Source organism: Panulirus ornatus, chromosome 38 (genome assembly GCF_036320965.1).
Source record: "Panulirus ornatus isolate Po-2019 chromosome 38, ASM3632096v1, whole genome shotgun sequence".
Taxonomy (NCBI): Eukaryota; Metazoa; Arthropoda; class Malacostraca; order Decapoda; family Palinuridae; genus Panulirus; species Panulirus ornatus.
In genome coordinates, this window is record NC_092261.1 from 19,669,718 (window position 1) to 19,689,492 (window position 19,775).

The 19,775-nt window shown below is 40.7% G+C and overlaps 1 protein-coding gene across 1 annotated transcript in view; it reads left to right on the forward strand.

The window, feature by feature from the left end:
- LOC139760929 (DBH-like monooxygenase protein 1) overlaps window positions 1-19,775 on the forward strand; it is a 407,440-nt gene that overhangs the window by 322,373 nt on the left and 65,292 nt on the right. The window contains exon 9 of the mRNA XM_071684706.1: window positions 16,737-16,900. Coding sequence (XP_071540807.1) covers window positions 16,737-16,900 — 164 coding nt within the window. The remainder of the gene's footprint in view (window positions 1-16,736; window positions 16,901-19,775) is intronic.

Here is a 19,775-nt window from a genome sequence, read left to right on the forward strand (position 1 = left end):
ATTAGGTACAGTTTTTTTAAGGGGGGTTGAGGGTCAAGTCAATTGGAGGTAAGTTTGAATGGAGAAAAACTGGAGGACCATAGAAGCGGAAGTGAATCACAGGGTTGGGAGAGGGGAATGTTCTGAGCGTGAAGAAATGTTGGAAGGGCGAAAAACTTTAAAAATGGGTATGTTTGAAGTAATAGTGGTTCAACAATGTATATGGTTGTGAGGGTTGTGCGGAAGGAGAATGAATGTGTAAGGAAATGAAAGTGCTTGGAGGACAATGTGTGGTTGAGTTGGTTTGATCGAAAGTACGTAAGGGTAAGAGAGATGTGTGAGAATAAAAAGAGCGTGGTGAGAGCAAAGAGGGAGTTTATTTAAATGGTTAGTGCACAGTGGAGGAGATGTATTTAGGAAAGATTGACCAAGAGATATATTTGGGTCGGAGGTGAGGGAACGAGGAGAAGTGGTGAGACCAAATTGGAGGTGAAAGTATGGAGTGAAAAGATTTGTGATTAATCGGAGGCCTGAACATTGCAGGAGGTGAAAGGAGGGCAAGAAAAGAGTGAATTTGATCGATGTGGTATACCGAGGTTTGACGTGCTGTCCGTTGATTGAATCATGGGCATGTGAAGCATCATGGGGTGAACCAAGGAAAGCTGTGTAGGTATGTATATTTGCGAGTGTGTGACGTATGTATATACTATGTGTATGGGGGTGGGTTGGGCATTTCTTTCGCTGTTTCTTTCGCTACCTCGCAAACGCGGAATGATCAGCGACTAAGTAAAATATATATTATATATAGTATAGAAGATAATAAATAAATAAGTATACTTATGTAAGTAACAATAAATATATATATATATATATAAGTATACTAGTAATTAGGAGAGGATGGCCAGAAGCGTTATTGGATTACGTGTTAATTGACATGCCGTGCGGAAAGAGAGACTGTTGGATTTCAATGTGCTGAGAGGTGCAACTGGAGGGATTCTGATCATTACTTGTGTAGGCTAAGGTAAGAATAGTATGGTTTTCAGAAAAGAAGATAATGTTGGGTGTGAAGAAGGTGGTGAGATTTAAGTGAGCTTTGGAAGTGAGACCTGTGTGAGGAAGTATCAGGAGAGACTGTGTAGACAGAAATGGAAAAAGGTGAGAACAATGTAAGTAAGGGAGTTGGGGGGAGGAATGGGATGTATTAGGGGAATCAGTGAAGGAATTGCGCAAAAGATGCTTGTGGCATGAGAATGAGTGGGAGGAGGGCTGTTTTAGAAAAAGGGTATGATGGTGGGATGAAGAAGAAAGAGTATTAGTGGAAAGAGAAGAGAGAGGCATTTGGGTCGATTTTTTGCAGGGAAAAAATGCAATTGAGTGGAGAAGTATAAAAGAAATAGACAGGAGTCAAAGAAATGTGCAAGAGTTGAAAAAAAGGTGGCAAAGAGAGTTGGGGTGAGAGAGTATCATTAAATTTTAGGGATAAAAAAAGATGTTCTGGAAGGAGGTAAATAGGGTGCTTAAGACAAGGGACAAATGGGAACTTCAGTGAAGAGCGTAAATGGGGAGGTGATAACAAGTAGTGGTGATGTGAGAAGGAGATGAATGCGTAATTGTTTGAAGGTTTGTTGAATGTGTCTGATGGACAAGTGGCAGACATGGGTGTTTGGGTCGAGGTGGTGTGCAAAGTGATGAGTGTTAGGGGAAAAATGATTGGTAAACAGAGAAGAGGTAGTAAAAGCTTTGCGGAAGAGTGAAAGCCGGCAAGGCACAGGTTTGGATGGTATTGCAGTGGAATTTATAAGGGGGGTACCTTTTGTTGAGGGGGTTTTAAAGTATGACTCATGTAGGTCCCTAATTGCGAATGTTTTTCTTTTGGCCATTGTAAAAAAGCAAAGGGGAAAAAGTAGGCTCAAATTACGAGGTATATGTTTTTTGAGTATTCCAATTTTAATATGGGGGGTTTTGATTGAAGGGTGGGCAGGTACAAGAATAAATTTGGGGGAAGAGCAGTGTGGTTTCAGAAGTGAAAGGGGAGGTGTTTAGGGTTTCTTTAAAAATGTAGGGTTAAAAAAAACTTAAAAAAGCAAATGGATTTGATGTACTTTTATAACGAGAAGGGCATATGAAAAGTTGATAGAGATCTTTTGGGGAAATTTTTAAATTAGGGTGTGGGGCAAGGTTGGGAGCAGTGAAAAGTTTTTACGGGGACGTAAGGAAGTTACGGTGGGAAAAGGGGGAAAAGTGTTTGGGTTCTCGTGAATGAAAGTTTGGGGGCAGGGTGGTAAAGTCTCCATGGTTGTTTAATTTGTTTAGGGATGGGTTGTAGGGGGGTAATCAAAGTTTTGGAAAGAGGGGCAAGTATATCTTTGGATGAGAGAGCGGGGAAGGACAGTTGTGTTCCTGATGATACAGCGCTGTGGCGATTCATGGAAAACTGCAGAAGCTGTACGAGTTTGAAAGTGTGAAAAAAGAAAGTAGAAAAATGGAATAAAGAAGGGTTTATTGGGTACATATTAGGGCAATCAATTGGGGGGTTTATTTAGGAAAAAAAACTGGGGGAAAGGAATGTTTTAAATATCGGAAAGTGGATTTGGCAGGGGAAGGAACCAGGGAAGCGGAAATGAATCATAGGGTGGGAAAAAAGGGCGAAAGTCTGGAGCGTGAAGAATGTGTGAAGGGTCGAGAACATTACTCGGAAAGAAAAAATGGGAAGTTTGAAGGAATAGTGGTTTCAACAATGTTATATATTTTGGGGAGGCAGGGGTATAGATAGAGTTGTGCGAAGAGGGTGGATGGCTGAAATGAGATGTTTGAGGACAATAAGTGGGGGTGAGGGGGTTTGATCGAGTAAGTAAAAAATAGTGTAGGAAATGTGAGGTCAAAAAAAAAAGTGTGGTTGGAGAGAGAAGACGTGTTTTGAAAAGGTTGGTCACAGGAAGGAAATATAGGAAAATTGCCAAAGGACATAAAGTCCCCGAGGTCGAGAGAACGAGAAGTGGGAGAACCAAATTGGAAGGGAAGAAGTAGTTATACAGGTTTGAGTGATCGGGTCCTGACATGCAGGAAAGGGGAAAGCGTACAAGGAAAAAGTGAATTGGAACGAAGTGGGATACCGGGGGCGACGTCGTCAATGGATTAACCAAACAAGTGAACGTCCGGTAAACCCCTGAAAGTTTTGGGGCTGGATGTGGGAAGGAAGCTGTGTAAAGTGCATTACATATGACACAGAGACTGAATGTGAACGATGTGGCCTTTTTTTTTTTTCCTTTTTTCCCAGCGCTCCTCGTGCACTTTTGGGAAAGGGTGTTATTTCATGTTGGTTTTATAAAGAAAACCCTGAATTAATAGGTTTTGATAAAATTTGTGTGGATTTTGTTGTGGGATGGTGGGGTTAGCCATTCTTCGTTGTTTCCTTGCGCTACCCAAACCTCGCAACGCAGGGCACGCGACCAAAGCAAATATAAAAGATGATAAAATTATAAAAATATATATTAATATATATAAAAAATATAATATATAATATATTTAAATTTTTTTTTTTTTTTTTTTTTTTTTTTCATACTATTCGCCATTTCCCGCGATAGTGATACGTTAAAACAAGGATTGGGGCCCTTTTTGGGGAAAATCCTTACCTGGGGGCCCCTCCCCTGTTCCCCTTTTTTTGGAAACAAAAAACAAAAAAAAGAAGGGGAGGATTTCCAGCCCCCCGCCCCCATTTTCCCCTTCAGTCGCCTGTAGACACCAGGGAAAAAGGGAATAAAACTTTCTCCCCCCATCCCGGGATAAATATAAATATATATATAAAATTTTATATATATATATATATAAAAATATATATATAATTATTATATGTAAAAGAGAGAGAGAGAAGAAGAGAAGAGAGAGAGGAAGAGGAGAGAGAGAGAGAGAAAAGAGAGAGAGGGAGAGCCTAAATTATGGCTTTTTTGAACATTGTTTTAACTTTTTAAAAAAACAAAATTATATAGCAAATTTAAAAAATTGAAATTGACAACTGATTAAATCTGTGTAATGTTTTTCAGGTGAAAATGTATCCGAGCATGTGGGCTTCCCTCCCCGGAGAAAAACATGGAGGTGCCACATACTTCATGCCGGAAATCACTACGATAACCCCACCTTAGAACCAGGTAAATCGTTATCGATTTTAAGCTTTAATTGAAAAAGTGGTTAACATAGATTTTTATAGAGGTCCCGAAAGCTATTCAACGGATATATATATTTTTTTTTTTTTTTTTTTTTTTTTTTTTTTTTTTACTTTGTCGCTGTCTCCCGCGTTTGCGAGGTAGCGCAAGGAAACAACGAAAGAAATGGCCCAACCCCCCCCCCCCATACACATGAACATACACACTCCACACACGCAAATATACATACCCACACAGCTTTCCATGGTTTACCCCAACGCTTCACATGCCTTGATTCACTTCCCCCTGACAAACAACCCTCAACCCCTGATACACATCGCTCCAATTTACTCTATTCCTTGCCCTCCTTTCACCCTCCTGCATGTTCAGGCCCCGATCACACAAAATCTTTTTCACTCCATCTTTCCACCTCCAATTTGGTCTCCCTCTTCTCCTCGTTCCCTCCACCTCCGACACATATATCCTCTTGGTCAATCTTTCCTCACTCATTCTCTCCATGTGCCCAAACCATTTCAAAACACCCTCTTCTGCTCTCTCAACCACGCTCTTTTTATTTCCACACATCTCTCTTACCCTTACGTTACTTACTCGATCAAACCACCTCACACCACACATTGTCCTCAAACATCTCATTTCCAGCACATCCATCCTCCTGCGCACAACTCTATCCATAGCCCACGCCTCGCAACCATACAACATTGTTGGAACCACTATTCCTTCAAACATACCCATTTTTGCTTTCCGAGATAATGTTCTCGACTTCCACACATTTTTCAAGGCTCCCAAAATTTTCGCCCCCTCCCCCACCCTATGATCCACTTCCGCTTCCATGGTTCCATCCGCTGACAGATCCACTCCCAGATATCTAAAACACTTCACTTCCTCCAGTTTTTCTCCATTCAAACTCACCTCCCAATTGACTTGACCCTCAACCCTACTGTACCTAATAACCTTGCTCTTATTCACATTTACTCTTAACTTTCTTCTTCCACACACTTTACCAAACTCAGTCACCAGCTTCTGCAGTTTCTCACATGAATCAGCCACCAGCGCTGTATCATCAGCGAACAACAACTGACTCACTTCCCAAGCTCTCTCATCCCCAACAGACTTCATACTTGCCCCTCTTTCCAGGACTCTTGCATTTACCTCCCTAACAACCCCATCCATAAACAAATTAAACAACCATGGAGACATCACACACCCCTGCCGCAAACCTACATTCACTGAGAACCAATCACTTTCCTCTCTTCCTACACGTACACATGCCTTACATCCTCGATAAAAACTTTTCACTGCTTCTAACAACTTGCCTCCCACACCATATATTCTTAATACCTTCCACAGAGCATCTCTATCAACTCTATCATATGCCTTCTCCAGATCCATAAATGCTACATACAAATCCATTTGCTTTTCTAAGTATTTCTCACATACATTCTTCAAAGCAAACACCTGATCCACACATCCTCTACCACTTCTGAAACCGCACTGCTCTTCCCCAATCTATATATATATATATATATATATATATATATATATATATATATATATATATATATATATATATATATATTTTTTTTTTATACTTTGTCGCTGTCTCCCGCGTTTGCGAGGTAGCGCAAGGAAACAGACGAAAGAAATGGCCCAACCCCCCCCCATATACATGTATATACATACGTCCACACACGCAAATATACATACCTACACAGCTTTCCATGGTTTACCCCAGACGCTTCACATGCCTTGATTCAATCCACTGACAGCACGTCAACCCCGGTATACCACATCGCTCCAATTCACTCTATTCCTTGCCCTCCTTTCACCCTCCTGCATGTTCAGGCCCCGATCACACAAAATCTTTTTCACTCCATCTTTCCACCTCCAATTTGGTCTCCCTCTTCTCCTTGCTCCCTCCACCTCCGACACATATATCCTCTTGGTCAATCTTTCCTCACTCATCCTCTCCATGTGCCCAAACCACTTCAAAACACCCTCTTCTGCTCTCTCAACCACGCTCTTTTTATTTCCACACATCTCTCTTATCCTTACGTTACTCACTCGATCAAACCACCTCACACCACACATTGTCCTCAAACATCTCATTTCCAGCACATCCATCCTCCTGCGCACACCTCTATCCATAGCCCACGCCTCGCAACCATACAACATTGTTGGAACCACTATTCCTTCAAACATACCCATTTTTGCTTTCCGAGATAATGTTCTCGACTTCCACACATTCTTCAAGGCCCCCAGAATTTTCGCCCCCTCCCCCACCCTATGATCCACTTCCGCTTCCATGGTTCCATCCGCTGCCAGATCCACTCCCAGATATCTAAAACACTTCACTTCCTCCAGTTTTTCTCCATTCAAACTCACCTCCCAATTGACTTGACCCTCAACCCTACTGTACCTAATAACCTTGCTCTTATTCACATTTACCCTTAACTTTCTTCTTCCACACACTTTACCAAACTCAGTCACCAGCTTCTGCAGTTTCTCACATGAATCAGCCACCAGCGCTGTATCATCAGCGAACAACAACTGACTCACTTCCCAAGCTCTCTCATCCCCAACAGACTTCATACTTGCCCCTCTTTCCAAAACTCTTGCATTTACCTCCCTAACAACCCCATCCATAAACAAATTAAACAACCACGGAGACATCACACACCCCTGCCGCAAACCTACATTCACTGAGAACCAATCACTTTCCTCTCTTCCTACACGTACACATGCCTTACATCCTCGATAAAAACTTTTCACTGCTTCTAACAACTTTCCTCCCACACCATATATTCTTAATACCTTCCACAGAGCATCTCTATCAACTCTATCATATGCCTTCTCCAGATCCATAAATGCTACATACAAATCCATTTGCTTTTCTAAGTATTTCTCACATACATTCTTCAAAGCAAACACCTGATCCACACATCCTCTACCACTTCTGAAACCACACTGCTCTTCCCCAATCTGATGCTCTGTACATGCCTTCACCCTCTCAATCAATACCCTCCCATATAATTTACCAGAAATACTCAACAAACTTATACCTCTGTAATTTGAGCACTCACTCTTATCCCCTTTGCCTTTGTACAATAGCACTATGCACGCATTCCGCCAATCCTCAGGCACCTCACCATGAGTCATACATACATTAAATAACCTTACCAACCAGTCAACGATACAGTCACCCCCTTTTTTTAATAAATTCCACTGCAATACCATCCAAACCTGCTGCCTTGCCGGCTTTCATCTTCCGCAAAGCTTTCACTACCTCTTCTCTGTTTACCAAATCATTTTCCCTAACCCTCTCACTTTGCACACCACCTCGACCAAAACACTCTATATCTGCCACTCTATCATCAAACACATTCAACAAACCTTCAAAATACTCACTCCATCTCCTTCTCACATCACCACTACTTGTTATCACCTCCCGATTTGCGCCCTTCACTGAAGTTCCCATTTGCTCCCTTGTCTTACGCACTTTATTTACCTCCTTCCAGAACATCTTTTTATTCTCCCTAAAATTTAATGATACTCTCTCACCCCAACTCTCATTTGCCCTTTTTTTCACCTCTTGCACCTTTCTCTTGACCTCCTGTCTCTTTCTTTTATACATCTCCCACTCAATTGCATTTTTTCCCTGCAAAAATCGTCGAAATGCCTCTCTCCTCTCTTTCACTAATACTCTTACTTCTTCATCCCACCACTCACTACCCTTTCTAATCAACCCACCTCCCACTCTTCTCATGCCACAAGCATCTTTTGCGCAATCCATCACTGATTCCCTAAATACATCCCATTCCTCCCCCACTCCCCTTACTTCCATTGTTCTCACCTTTTTCCATTCTGTACTCAGTCTCTCCTGGTACTTCCTCACACAGGTCTCCTTCCCTAGCTCACTTACTCTCACCACCCTCTTCACCCCAACATTCACTCTTCTTTTCTGAAAACCCATACAAATCTTCACCTTAGCCTCCACAAGATAATGATCAGACATCCCTCCAGTTGCACCTCTCAGCACATTAACATCCAAAAGTCTCTCTTATATATATATATATATATATATATATATATATATATATATATATATATATATATATATATATATATATATATATATATATATATATATATATATATATATATATATATATATTTATATTTTCCCTGGGGATAGGGGAGAAAGAATACTTTCCACGTATTCCCTGCGCGTCGTAGAGGGCGACTAAAAGGGGAGGGAGCGGGGGGCAGGAAATCCTCCCCTCTCGTTTCTTTTTTTAATTTTCCAAAAGTAGGAACAGAGGGGGCCAAGTGAGGATATTCCAAAAAAGGCCCAGTCCTCTGTTGTTAACGCTACCTCGCTATTGCGGGAAATGGCGAATAGTTTAAAAGAAATATATATATATATATATATATATATATATATATATATATATATATATATATATATATATATATATATATATATATATCTTTTTTCTTTTTTCTTTCAAACTATTCGCCATTTCCTGCATCAGCGAGGTAGCGTTAAGAACAGAGGACTGGGCCTTTGAGGGAATACCCTCACCTGGCCCAATTCTCTGTTCCTTCTTTTGGAAAATTAATAAAAAAAAAACGAGAGGGGAGGATTTCCAGCCCCCCGCTCCCTCCCCTTTTAGTCGCCTTCTACGACACGCAGGGAATACGTGGGAAGTACTCTTAATCCCCTATCCCCAGGGATATATATATATATATATATATATATATATATATATATATATATATATATATATATATATATATATATATATATATATATATATATATATACATATATAAATATATACATATATATATATATATATATATATATATATATATATATATATATATATATATATATATATATATATATATATATATATAACCAGGTCCATAGCCTAGCGGTAGCATTCCCGCATGTGTTGCAGGGGACCCGGGTTCGATCCTGACTGTTGGAAGTTTTTATGTTCTATGAAGGTGCGCGTTCATATGCGTTTTATTTGTTGGGGATGAGAGAGCTTGGGAAGTGAGTCAGTTGTTGTTCGCTGATGATACAGCGCTGGTGGCTGATTCATGTGAGAAACTGCAGAAGCCGGTGACTGAGTTTGGTTAAGTGTGTGAAAGAAGAAAGTTAAGAGTAAATATGAATAAGAGCAAGGTAATTAGGTACAGTAGGGTTGAGGGTCAAGTCAATTGGGAGGTAAGTTTGAATGGAGAAAAACTGGAGGACCATAGAAGCGGAAGTGAATCACAGGGTGGGGGAGAGGGCGAATGTTCTGGGAGCGTTGAAGAATGTGTGGAAGGCGAAAACTTTAAAAATGGGTATGTTTGAAGTAATAGTGGTTCAACAATGTTATATGGTTGTGAGGGTTGTGCGGAGGAGAATGAATGTGTAGGAAATGAAATGCTTGAGGACAATGTGTGGTGTGAGGTGGTTTGATCGAGTAAGTAACGTAAGGGTAAGAGAGATGTGTGGAAATAAAAAGAGCGTGGTTGAGAGCAGAAGAGGGTGTTTTGAAATGGTTTGGGCACATGGAGAGAATGAGTGAGGAAAGATTGACCATGAGGATATATGTGTCGGAGGTGGAGGGAACGAGGAGAAGTGGGAGACCAAATTGGAGGTGGAAAGATGGAGTGAAAAAGATTTTGTGTGATCGGGGCCTGAACATGCAGGAGGGTGAAAGGAGGGCAAGGAATAGAGTGAATTGGATCGATGTGGTATACCGAGGTTGACGTGCTGTCAGTGGATTGAATCAGGGCATGTGAAGCATCTGGGGTGAACCATGGAAAGCTGTGTAGGTATGTATATTTGCGTGTGTGGACGTATGTATATACATGTGTATGGGGGTGGGTTGGGCCATTTCTTTCGTCTGTTTCCTTGCGCTACCTCGCAAACGCGGGAGACAGCGACAAAGTAAAATATATATATATATATATATAAGTATACTTATGTAAGTATAATATATATATATATATATATATAAGTATACTTATGTAAGTAGGAGAGATGGCCAGAGAGCGTTATTGGATTACGTGTTAATTGACAGGCGTGCGAAAGAGAGACTTTTGGGTGTCAATGTGCTGAGAGGTGCAACTGGAGGGATGTCTAATCATTATCTTGTGGAGGCTAAGGTGAAGATTAGTATGGGTTTTCAGAAAAGAAGAGTGAATGTTGGGGTGAAGAAGGTGGTGAGAGTAAGTGAGCTTGGGAAGGAGACCTGTGTGAGGAAGTATCAGGAGAGACTGTGTACAGAATGGAAAAAGGTGAGAACAATGGAAGTAAGGGGAGTGGGGGAGGAATGGGATGTATTTAGGGAATCAGTGATGGATTGCGCAAAAGATGCTTGTGGCATGAGAAGAGTGGGAGGTGGGCTGTTTAGAAAGGGTAGTGAGTGGTGGGATGAAGAAGTAAGAGTATTAGTGAAAGAGAAGAGAGAGGCATTTGGACGATTTTTGCAGGGAAAAAATGCAATTGAGTGGGAGAAGTATAAAAGAAAGAGACAGGAGGTCAAGAGAAAGGTGCAAGAGGTGAAAAAAAGGGCAAATGAGAGTTGGGGTGAGAGAGTATCATTAAATTTTAGGGAGAATAAAAAGATGTTCTGGAAGGAGGTAAATAGGGTGCGTAAGACAAGGGAGCAAATGGGAACTTCAGTGAAGAGCGTAAATGGGGAGGTGATAACAAGTAGTGGTGATGTGAGAAGGAGATGGAATGAGTATTTTGAAGGTTTGTTGAATGTGTCTGATGACAGAGTGGCAGATATAGGGTGTTTGGGTCGAGGTGGTGTGCAAAGTGAGAGGGTTAGGGAAAATGATTTGGTAAACAGAGAAGAGGTAGTAAAAGCTTTGCGGAAGATGAAAGCCGGCAAGGCAGCAGGTTTGGATGGTATTGCAGTGGAATTTATTAAAAAAGGGGGTGACTGTATTGTTGACTGGTTGGTAAGGTTATTTAATGTATGTATGACTCATGGTGAGGTGCCTGAGGATTGGCGGAATGCGTGCATTGTGCCATTGTACAAAGGCAAAGGGGATAAGAGTGAGTGCTCAAATTACAGAGGTATAAGTTTGTTGAGTATTCCTGGCAAATTATATGGGAGGGTATTGATTGAGAGGGTGAAGGCAGGTACAGAGCATCAGATTGGGGAAGAGCAGTGTGGTTTCAGAAGTGGTAGAGGATGTGTGGATCAGGTGTTTGCTTTGAAGAATGTATGTGAGAAATACTTAGAAAAGCAAATGGATTTGTATGTAGCATTTATGGATCTGGAGAAGGCATATGATAGAGTTGATAGAGATGCTCTGTGGAAGGTATTAAGAATATATGGTGTGGGAGGCAAGTTGTTAGAAGCAGTGAAAAGTTTTTATCGAGGATGTAAGGCATGTGTACGTGTAGGAAGAGAGGAAAGTGATTGGTTCTCAGTGAATGTAGGTTTGCGGCAGGGGTGTGTGATGTCTCCATGGTTGTTTAATTTGTTTATGGATGGGGTTGTTAGGGAGGTAAATGCAAGAGTCTTGGAAAGAGGGGCAAGTATGAAGTCTGTTGGGGATGAGAGAGCTTGGGAAGTGAGTCAGTTGTTGTTCGCTGATGATACAGCGCTGGTGGCGGATTCATGTGAGAAACTGCAGAAGCTGGTGACGGAGTTTGGTAAAGTGTGTGGAAGAAGAAAGTTAAGAGTAAATGTGAATAAGAGCAAGGTTATTAGGTACAGTAGGGTTGAGGGTCAAGTCAATTGGGAGGTGAGTTTAAATGGAGAAAAACTGGAGGAAGTGAAGTGTTTTAGATATCTGGGAGTGGATCTGTCAGCGGATGGAACCATTGAAGCGGAAGTGGATCATAGGGTGGGGGAGGGGGCGAAAATTTTGGGAGCCTTGAAAAATGTGTGGAAGTCGAGAACATTATCTCGGAAAGCAAAAATGGGTATGTTTGAAGGAATAGTGGTTCCAACAATGTTGTATGGTTGCGAGGCGTGGGCTATGGATAGAGTTGTGCGCAGGAGGATGGATGTGCTGGAAATGAGATGTTTGAGGACAATGTGTGGTGTGAGGTGGTTTGATCGAGTAAGTAACGTAAGGGTAAGAGAGATGTGTGGAAATAAAAAGAGCGTGGTTGAGAGAGCAGAAGAGGGTGTTTTGAAATGGTTTGGGCACATGGAGAGAATGAGTGAGGAAAGATTGACCAAGAGGATATATGTGTCGGAGGTGGAGGGAACGAGGAGAAGAGGGAGACCAAATTGGAGGTGGAAAGATGGAGTGAAAAGGATTTTGTGTGATCGGGGCCTGAACATGCAGGAGGGTGAAAGGAGGGCAAGGAATAGAGTGAATTGGAGCGATGTGGTATACAGGGGTTGATGTGCTGTCAGTGGATTGAATTAAGGCATGTGAAGCGTCCGGGGTAAACCATGGAAAGCTGTGTAGGTATGTATATTTGCGTGTGTGGACGTGTGTATGTACATGTGTATGGGGGGGGTTGGGCCATTTCTTTCGTCTGTTTCCTTGCGCTACCTCGCAACCGCGGGAGACAGCGACGAGGTATAAAAAAAAAAAAAAAATATATATATATATATATATATATATATATATATATATATATATATATATATATATATATATATATATATGTATATATATTTTTTTTTTTTTTTTTTTTTTTTTTTTTTTTTATACTTTGTCGCTGTATGTATATATATATATATATATATATATATATATATATATATATATATATATATATATATATATATATATATATATATATATATATATATATATATTTATATATATATATATATATATATATTCAGTAGTATATATGGAGTATATATATATACTCCATCCTTCCATCTGTACTTTGGTCTCCTGCTTCTCCTTCTTCCCTCCACCTCGGATACATATATCCTCTTTGTCAATCTTTCCTCACCCATTCTCTCCATGTGTCCAAACCATTTCAACACACCCTATTCTGCTCTCTCAACCAAACTTTTTTTTAATACCACACATCTCTCTTGCCTTTTCATTATTTACCAGATCAAACCACCACACTCCACATATTGTCCTCAAGCATTTTATTTCCTACACATTCATTCTCCTCCGCACAACCCTCACAACCATATAACATTGTTGAACCACTATTACTTCAAACATACCCATTTTTAAAGTTTTCGCCTTCCACACATTCTTCAACGCTCCCAGAACATTCGCCCTCTCCCCCACCCTGTGATTCACTTCCGCTTCTATGGTTCCATCCGCTGCTAAGATATCTAAAAACAGTTCACTTCAATTTTTTCTCCGTTCAGACTTGCCCCCAAGTAACTTGTCACTCAACGCTACTGAATCTAATAACCTTGCTCTTATTCACATATACTCTCAACTTTCATCTTTCACACACTTTACCAAACTCAGTCATAGAATCTGCAATTTTTACTCGAATCAGCCACCAGCGCTGTATCATCAGCGCATAACAAGTGATTCACTTTCCAAGCCCAGAACAGACTGCTTAGTCATGTTATAAACTATGATCATTTTATTGACTGGAGTAATGCCAGACTGCATGCTTGCCCCTCTTTCCAAAATTCTTGCATTTACCTCCCTAACCACCCCATCCATAGACAAATTAAACAACTATTGAGACATCACAGACCCCTGCCACAAACCGATATTCACTGGGAAGCAATCACTTTCCTCTCTCCCTACTCGTACACATGCCATACATCCTTGGTGAAAATTTTTCACTCCTAGCAACTTACCTCCCACACCATATATTCTTAAAACCTTCCACAGAGCATCTCTGTCAACCTTATTATATGCCTTCTGGAGATCCATAAATGCTACATACAAATCTATTCGTTTTTCCAAGTGTTTCTCACATACATTCTTCAAAGCAAACATCTAATCCACACATCCTCTACCCCTTCTCATACCACACTGCTTTTCCCCAATCTGATGCTTTGTACATGCCTGTAACCTCTCAGTGAATACCCTCCCATATTATTTTCCAGGAATACTCAACAAACTTTTGCCTCTGTAATTTGAACACTCACCTTTATCCCTTTTTCTTTGTGCAATGGCACCATGCATTCAATCCGCCAATCCTCAGGCACTTCACCATGATCCATACATACACTGAGTATCCTTTTTAATCAATCAACAACACACTTTTTCAATAAATCCCACTACAGTACCATGCAAACCCGCCGCCTTTCCGGCTTTCATCTTCCACAAAGCTTTCACTTCCTCTTCTCTGTTTCCCAAACCATTCTCCCTGACCCTCTCATTTCGCACATCATCCCACCCGAAACACCCTATATCATCCCCTCTATCATAAATACATTCAACAAACCTTTAAGATACTCACTGCTCCTCCTCACTTCATCACTACTTGTTATTACCTACCCATTTGCCCCCTTCACCAATGTTCCCATTTGTTTTCTTGTCTTACCGCCTTCCAAAGCATCTTTTTATTCTTCCTAAAATTTAATGATACTTTCTCACCCCAACTCTCATTTGCCCATTTTTTCACGTTTTGCGCCTTTCTCTTGACATTCTGCCGCTTTCTTTTTTACAAATATATCCCAGTCATTTTCACTGCTTCCCTGCAAATATCGTCCAAACGCCTCTCTCTTCTCTTTCACCAACGATATTACCTCTTCATCCCACCACTCACTACCCTTCCTAATCTGCCCACCTCCCAACTTTCTCATGCCGCATGCATCTTTTGCACAAGCTATCACTGCTTCCCTAAATACATCTCATTCCTTTCCCACTCCTCTCATGTCATTTTCTCTCACGCTTTGCCATTCTACGCTCAGTTTCTCTTGGTTCTTCCTCACAAAAGTTTCCTTTCCAAGTTCACTTACTTTCACCACTCTCTTCCCCCCAATATTCTCTCTTCTTTTCTGAAAATCCCTACAAATCTTCACTTTTTCCTCCACAAGATAGTGATCAGACATCTCTCCCGTTGCCCCTCTCAGAACATCTACATCCAAAAGTATATTTTACACGCCTATTTATTAAAACGTAATCCAATAACTCCCTTTGACTATCTCTCCTACTCACATATGTTACTTATGTATATCTTTCTTTTTAAACCAGGTATTCCCAGTCACCAGTCCTTTTTCAGCACACAAATCCAGAAGCTCTTCACCATTTCCTTTACAGCACTTAAGACCCCAGATGCACCAATTATACCCTCAACTGCCACATTACTCACCTTCGCATTCAAGTTACCCATCACTATAACCCGGTCTCATGCATCAAAGCTGCTAACACACTCACTCAGCTGCTTCCAAAACACTTACCTCTCATGGCACCAATGATCACCCATCTCTCTCCATCCACTTTCAATTTTACGCACATCACCATAGAATTTGCTTTCTTACACTCTATCACATACTTCCACAACTCCTGCTTCAGGAGAAGTGCTAATCTTTCCTTTGCTCTTGTCCTCTCACCAACCCCTGTCTTTACTCTTAAGACACTCCCAAACCCCGCTTCCTCTTTACCCTTAAGGCTCGTTTCACTCAGAGCCAAAACATCAAGATTCCTTTCCTCAAACATACTACCTAGCTCTCCTTTCTTCTCATCTTGGTTACATCCACACACATTCAGACACCCCAGTCTGAGTCTTCGAGGAAGATGAGCACTCCCCGCTTCAGTAAATTTCCACGAAGAACTGATGAAGAAAGGCTTAGATTCCAACTACAGACACTAGAAATCCACCTCTCACCCTTCAACATTCACAACCAAAACTCGCAGATCTCCTTGAGTTTCCTTTATTTGATTCACATACCCTGATTCACCTCATTTACAGCACTTCTCCCCCTCTATACCACATTACTCTAATTCGATCTATACTTTGCATGCCTAACACTTTCATGCAAGCTGAAGTTTTGATACCGCAAAACATATTTCACTCCATCCATCCTCCTTCACCTTTGTTCCTTGACATCTCTCTTATCATTATTTTTTCCACATTAGCCACGTATAACCTTTATATAATTCTCTTTATATGTCCTCAACTCTCTCTTGCTCTATCACTTTTTTTCGATCAATCCTCGTTGCGCTTGGTATTGCCCTCAGAAATATTTCACGCCTCTAGCGTCCGTGCATTACCTTCGTAACTACTATACCATGAAACAAACCCATATTCGCCCATACCGACGGAGAGCTGCCCTTCCACACACTCATCAATGCGCACGGAATCTTAGGCCCCTCACTCCCTCCACGTCGAATGGTTTCATTTGCTGCTATGTTTAATCCCAAATCTAAAACTCCACCTCCCGCAGGTTTTCTCCATTCAAACTGACACGTCAATTAATTTGTCTTTTTCCAGTGCTAAACCCAGTAACTTTGCTTTCATTCATAGTTATTCTCAACTTCCACTTTCATACACTCTCCTGAACTCAGAGGGCGCTTTGCAGCTTCTCACTCGAATCTGCCACCATCACCGTTCATAAGCATATCATTTGTGTATGATCAGAATTCTACTCAATTCAAGCACCTTGGTCTCCACCATATGTTACCTTCTGTCATTGATTTCATCACTGTTCATTTTACGTTTTTCTGTTACAGGTGTTGTTGACAGCTCTGGAGTGCGCATCATGTATACTCAGAAACTGCGCCGGTATGATGCTGGAATTCTGACTCTGGGACATACAGTTTCCCCAACACATATTATTCCACCGGGTCAGAAATGGAACTCTGTTGCCCACTGCACGGGAGCATGTACAGAGAAAGTATGTGTGCATCATGTTCCATTTCCATGATTTTGAAAAACAGTGACTATTGTGCATCTTGCATGTGAACATCCAACACGGGTCATGACCACCCTTCCAACACTCGACGTCTTTTTTTTTTACAGCTGAATCCTCTTACTAACATGCATTACACTGTGTAACAAATTTTTACTTTTTTTGTTCTTGGGTAATAAGTGTTATTTTCTAATTGGTTATGTCGCAAAATTATAGAAAAAGGTTGTCATTCCCTTGAAACTTTGCTATTGCGGTCAGGGCTGTGATATTTTCATATTTACCTGTTTTTTCAGAACATTCCAGAGATTCAGTACTGATTGGCTGGTGTAGAGCTTTCCAAACGTGTCCAGTAATATAGATAGTAGTATAAATATAAGGGCCGTAAGCCATCCAGTTCAGTTTAGATCTAGCTGCTTAAGTGGATACATAGACATACATTTTCTGTTATGACATCTAGAGGCGGCAAGTATCCGGCAGACGCATTTTGCTATGTCTACAGCCAATTTATCAAAAAAAGAGCGGAAAAGTACTCCATAGCAACATCAGCTAAGATGTGCGAGTCCTACAAGGCATATTTCGGAATGCCTATCCGGAATCAAGAAAAATTCTGGGTGCCTCTTTTCACATGCGAGCACTGGAGAAAAAACTATGGAAGGTAAGATAGACAATTGTTGCTCGTTTGCATGTTGGAATTTTGGTGTGATTTTTTTTTAGAATTTTTAGAATTTTAATTTCTTTAAATTAGGTTTTTTTTTTTTAAAATCTTGTGTTATTGAAAAAAAAAATCATATATGGAATATGTTGAGGAAATCTCTTACACATTAGACATAGGTGATATAGATTTATAAACATATATATATATATATATATATATATATATATATATATATATATATATATATATATATTATCCCTGGGGATAGGGGATTAAGAATACTTCCCACGTATTCCCTGCGTGTCGTAGAAGGCGACTAAAAGGGGAGGGAGCGGGGGGCTGGAAATCCTGCCCTCTCGTTTTTTTTTTAATTTTCCTAAAGAAGGAACAGAGAATTGGGCCAGGTGAGGGTATTCCCTCAAAGGCCCAGTCCTCTGTTCTTAATGCTACCTCGCTAGCGCGGGAAATGGCGAATAGTTTAAAAGAAAAAGAAAGAAAATATATATATATATATATATATATATATATATATATATATATATATATATATATATATATATATATATATATATTTTCCCTGGGGATAGGGGAGAAAGAATACTTCCCACGTATTCCCTGCGTGTCGTAGAAGGCGACTAAAAGGGGAGGGAGCGGGGGGCTGGAAATCCTCTCCTCTCAATTTTTTTTAATTTTCCAAAAGAAGGAACAGAGAAGGGGGCCAGGTGAGGATATTCCCTCAATGGCCCAGTCCTCTGTTCTTAACGCTACCTCGCTAATGCGGGAAATGGCGAATAGTTTGAAAAAAAAAAAAAAAAAAAATATATATTCCTATAAGTCCACGAGGAAAATGAAACACGATAAGTCCCCAAGTGCACTTTCGTGTTATAATCACATCATCAGGGGAGAGACAAGAGAGAAATATAACAGTCAGTTGATATACATCGAAGAGACGAAGCTAGGACGCCATTTGGTAGACATGCAATTGTCTTAGACAATCGCATGTTTACCAAATGGCGTCCTAGCTTCGTCTCTTCGATGTATATCAACTGACTTATATTTCTTTCTTGTGTCTCCCCTGATGATGTGGCTATTACACGAAAGTGCACTTGGGAACTTATCGTGTTTCATTTTCCCCGTGGACTCATAGGAATATCTTGATCACGCGCAAAATTGTGATCCTTTCCAATATATATATATATATATATATATATATATATATATATATATATATATATTTTTTTTTTTTTTTTTTTTTTCATAATTTGTCGCTGTCTCCCGCGTTTGCGAGGTAGCGCAAGGAAACAGACGAAAGAAATGGCCCAACCCCCCCCCATACACATGTACATACGTCCACACACGCAAATATACATACCTACACAGCCTTCCATGGTTTACCCCAGACGCTTCACATGCCTTGATTCAATCCACTGACAGCACGTCAACCCCTGTATACCACATCGCTCCAATTCACTCTATTCCTTGCCCTCCTTTCACCCTCCTGCATGTTCAGGCCCCGATCACACAAAATCTTTTTCACTCCATCTTTCCACCTCCAATTTGGTCTCCCTCTTCTCCTCGTTCCCTCCACCTCCGACACATATATCCTCTTGGTCAATCTTTCCTCACTCATTCTCTCCATGTGCCCAAACCATTTCAAAACACCCTCTTCTGCTCTCTCAACCACGCTCTTTTTATTTCCACACATCTCTCTTACCCTTACGTTACTTACTCGATCAAACCACCTCACACCACACATTGTCCTCAAACATCTCATTTCCAGCACATCCATCCTCCTGCGCACATCTCTATCCATAGCCCACGCCTCGCAACCATACAACATTGTTGGAACAACTATTCCTTCAAACATACCCATTTTTGCTTTCCGAGATAATGTTCTCGACTTCCACACATTTTTCAAGGCTCCCAAAATTTTCGCCCCCTCCCCCACCCTATGATCCACTTCCGCTTCCATGGTTCCATCCGCTGACAGATCCACTCCCAGATATCTAAAACACTTCACTTCCTCCAGTTTTTCTCCATTCAAACTCACCTCCCAATTGACTTGACCCTCACCCCTACTGTACCTAATAACCTTGCTCTTATTCACATTTACTCTTAACTTTCTTCTTCCACACACTTTACCAAACTCAGTCACCAGCTTCTGCAGTTTCTCACATGAATCAGCCACCAGCGCTGTATCATCAG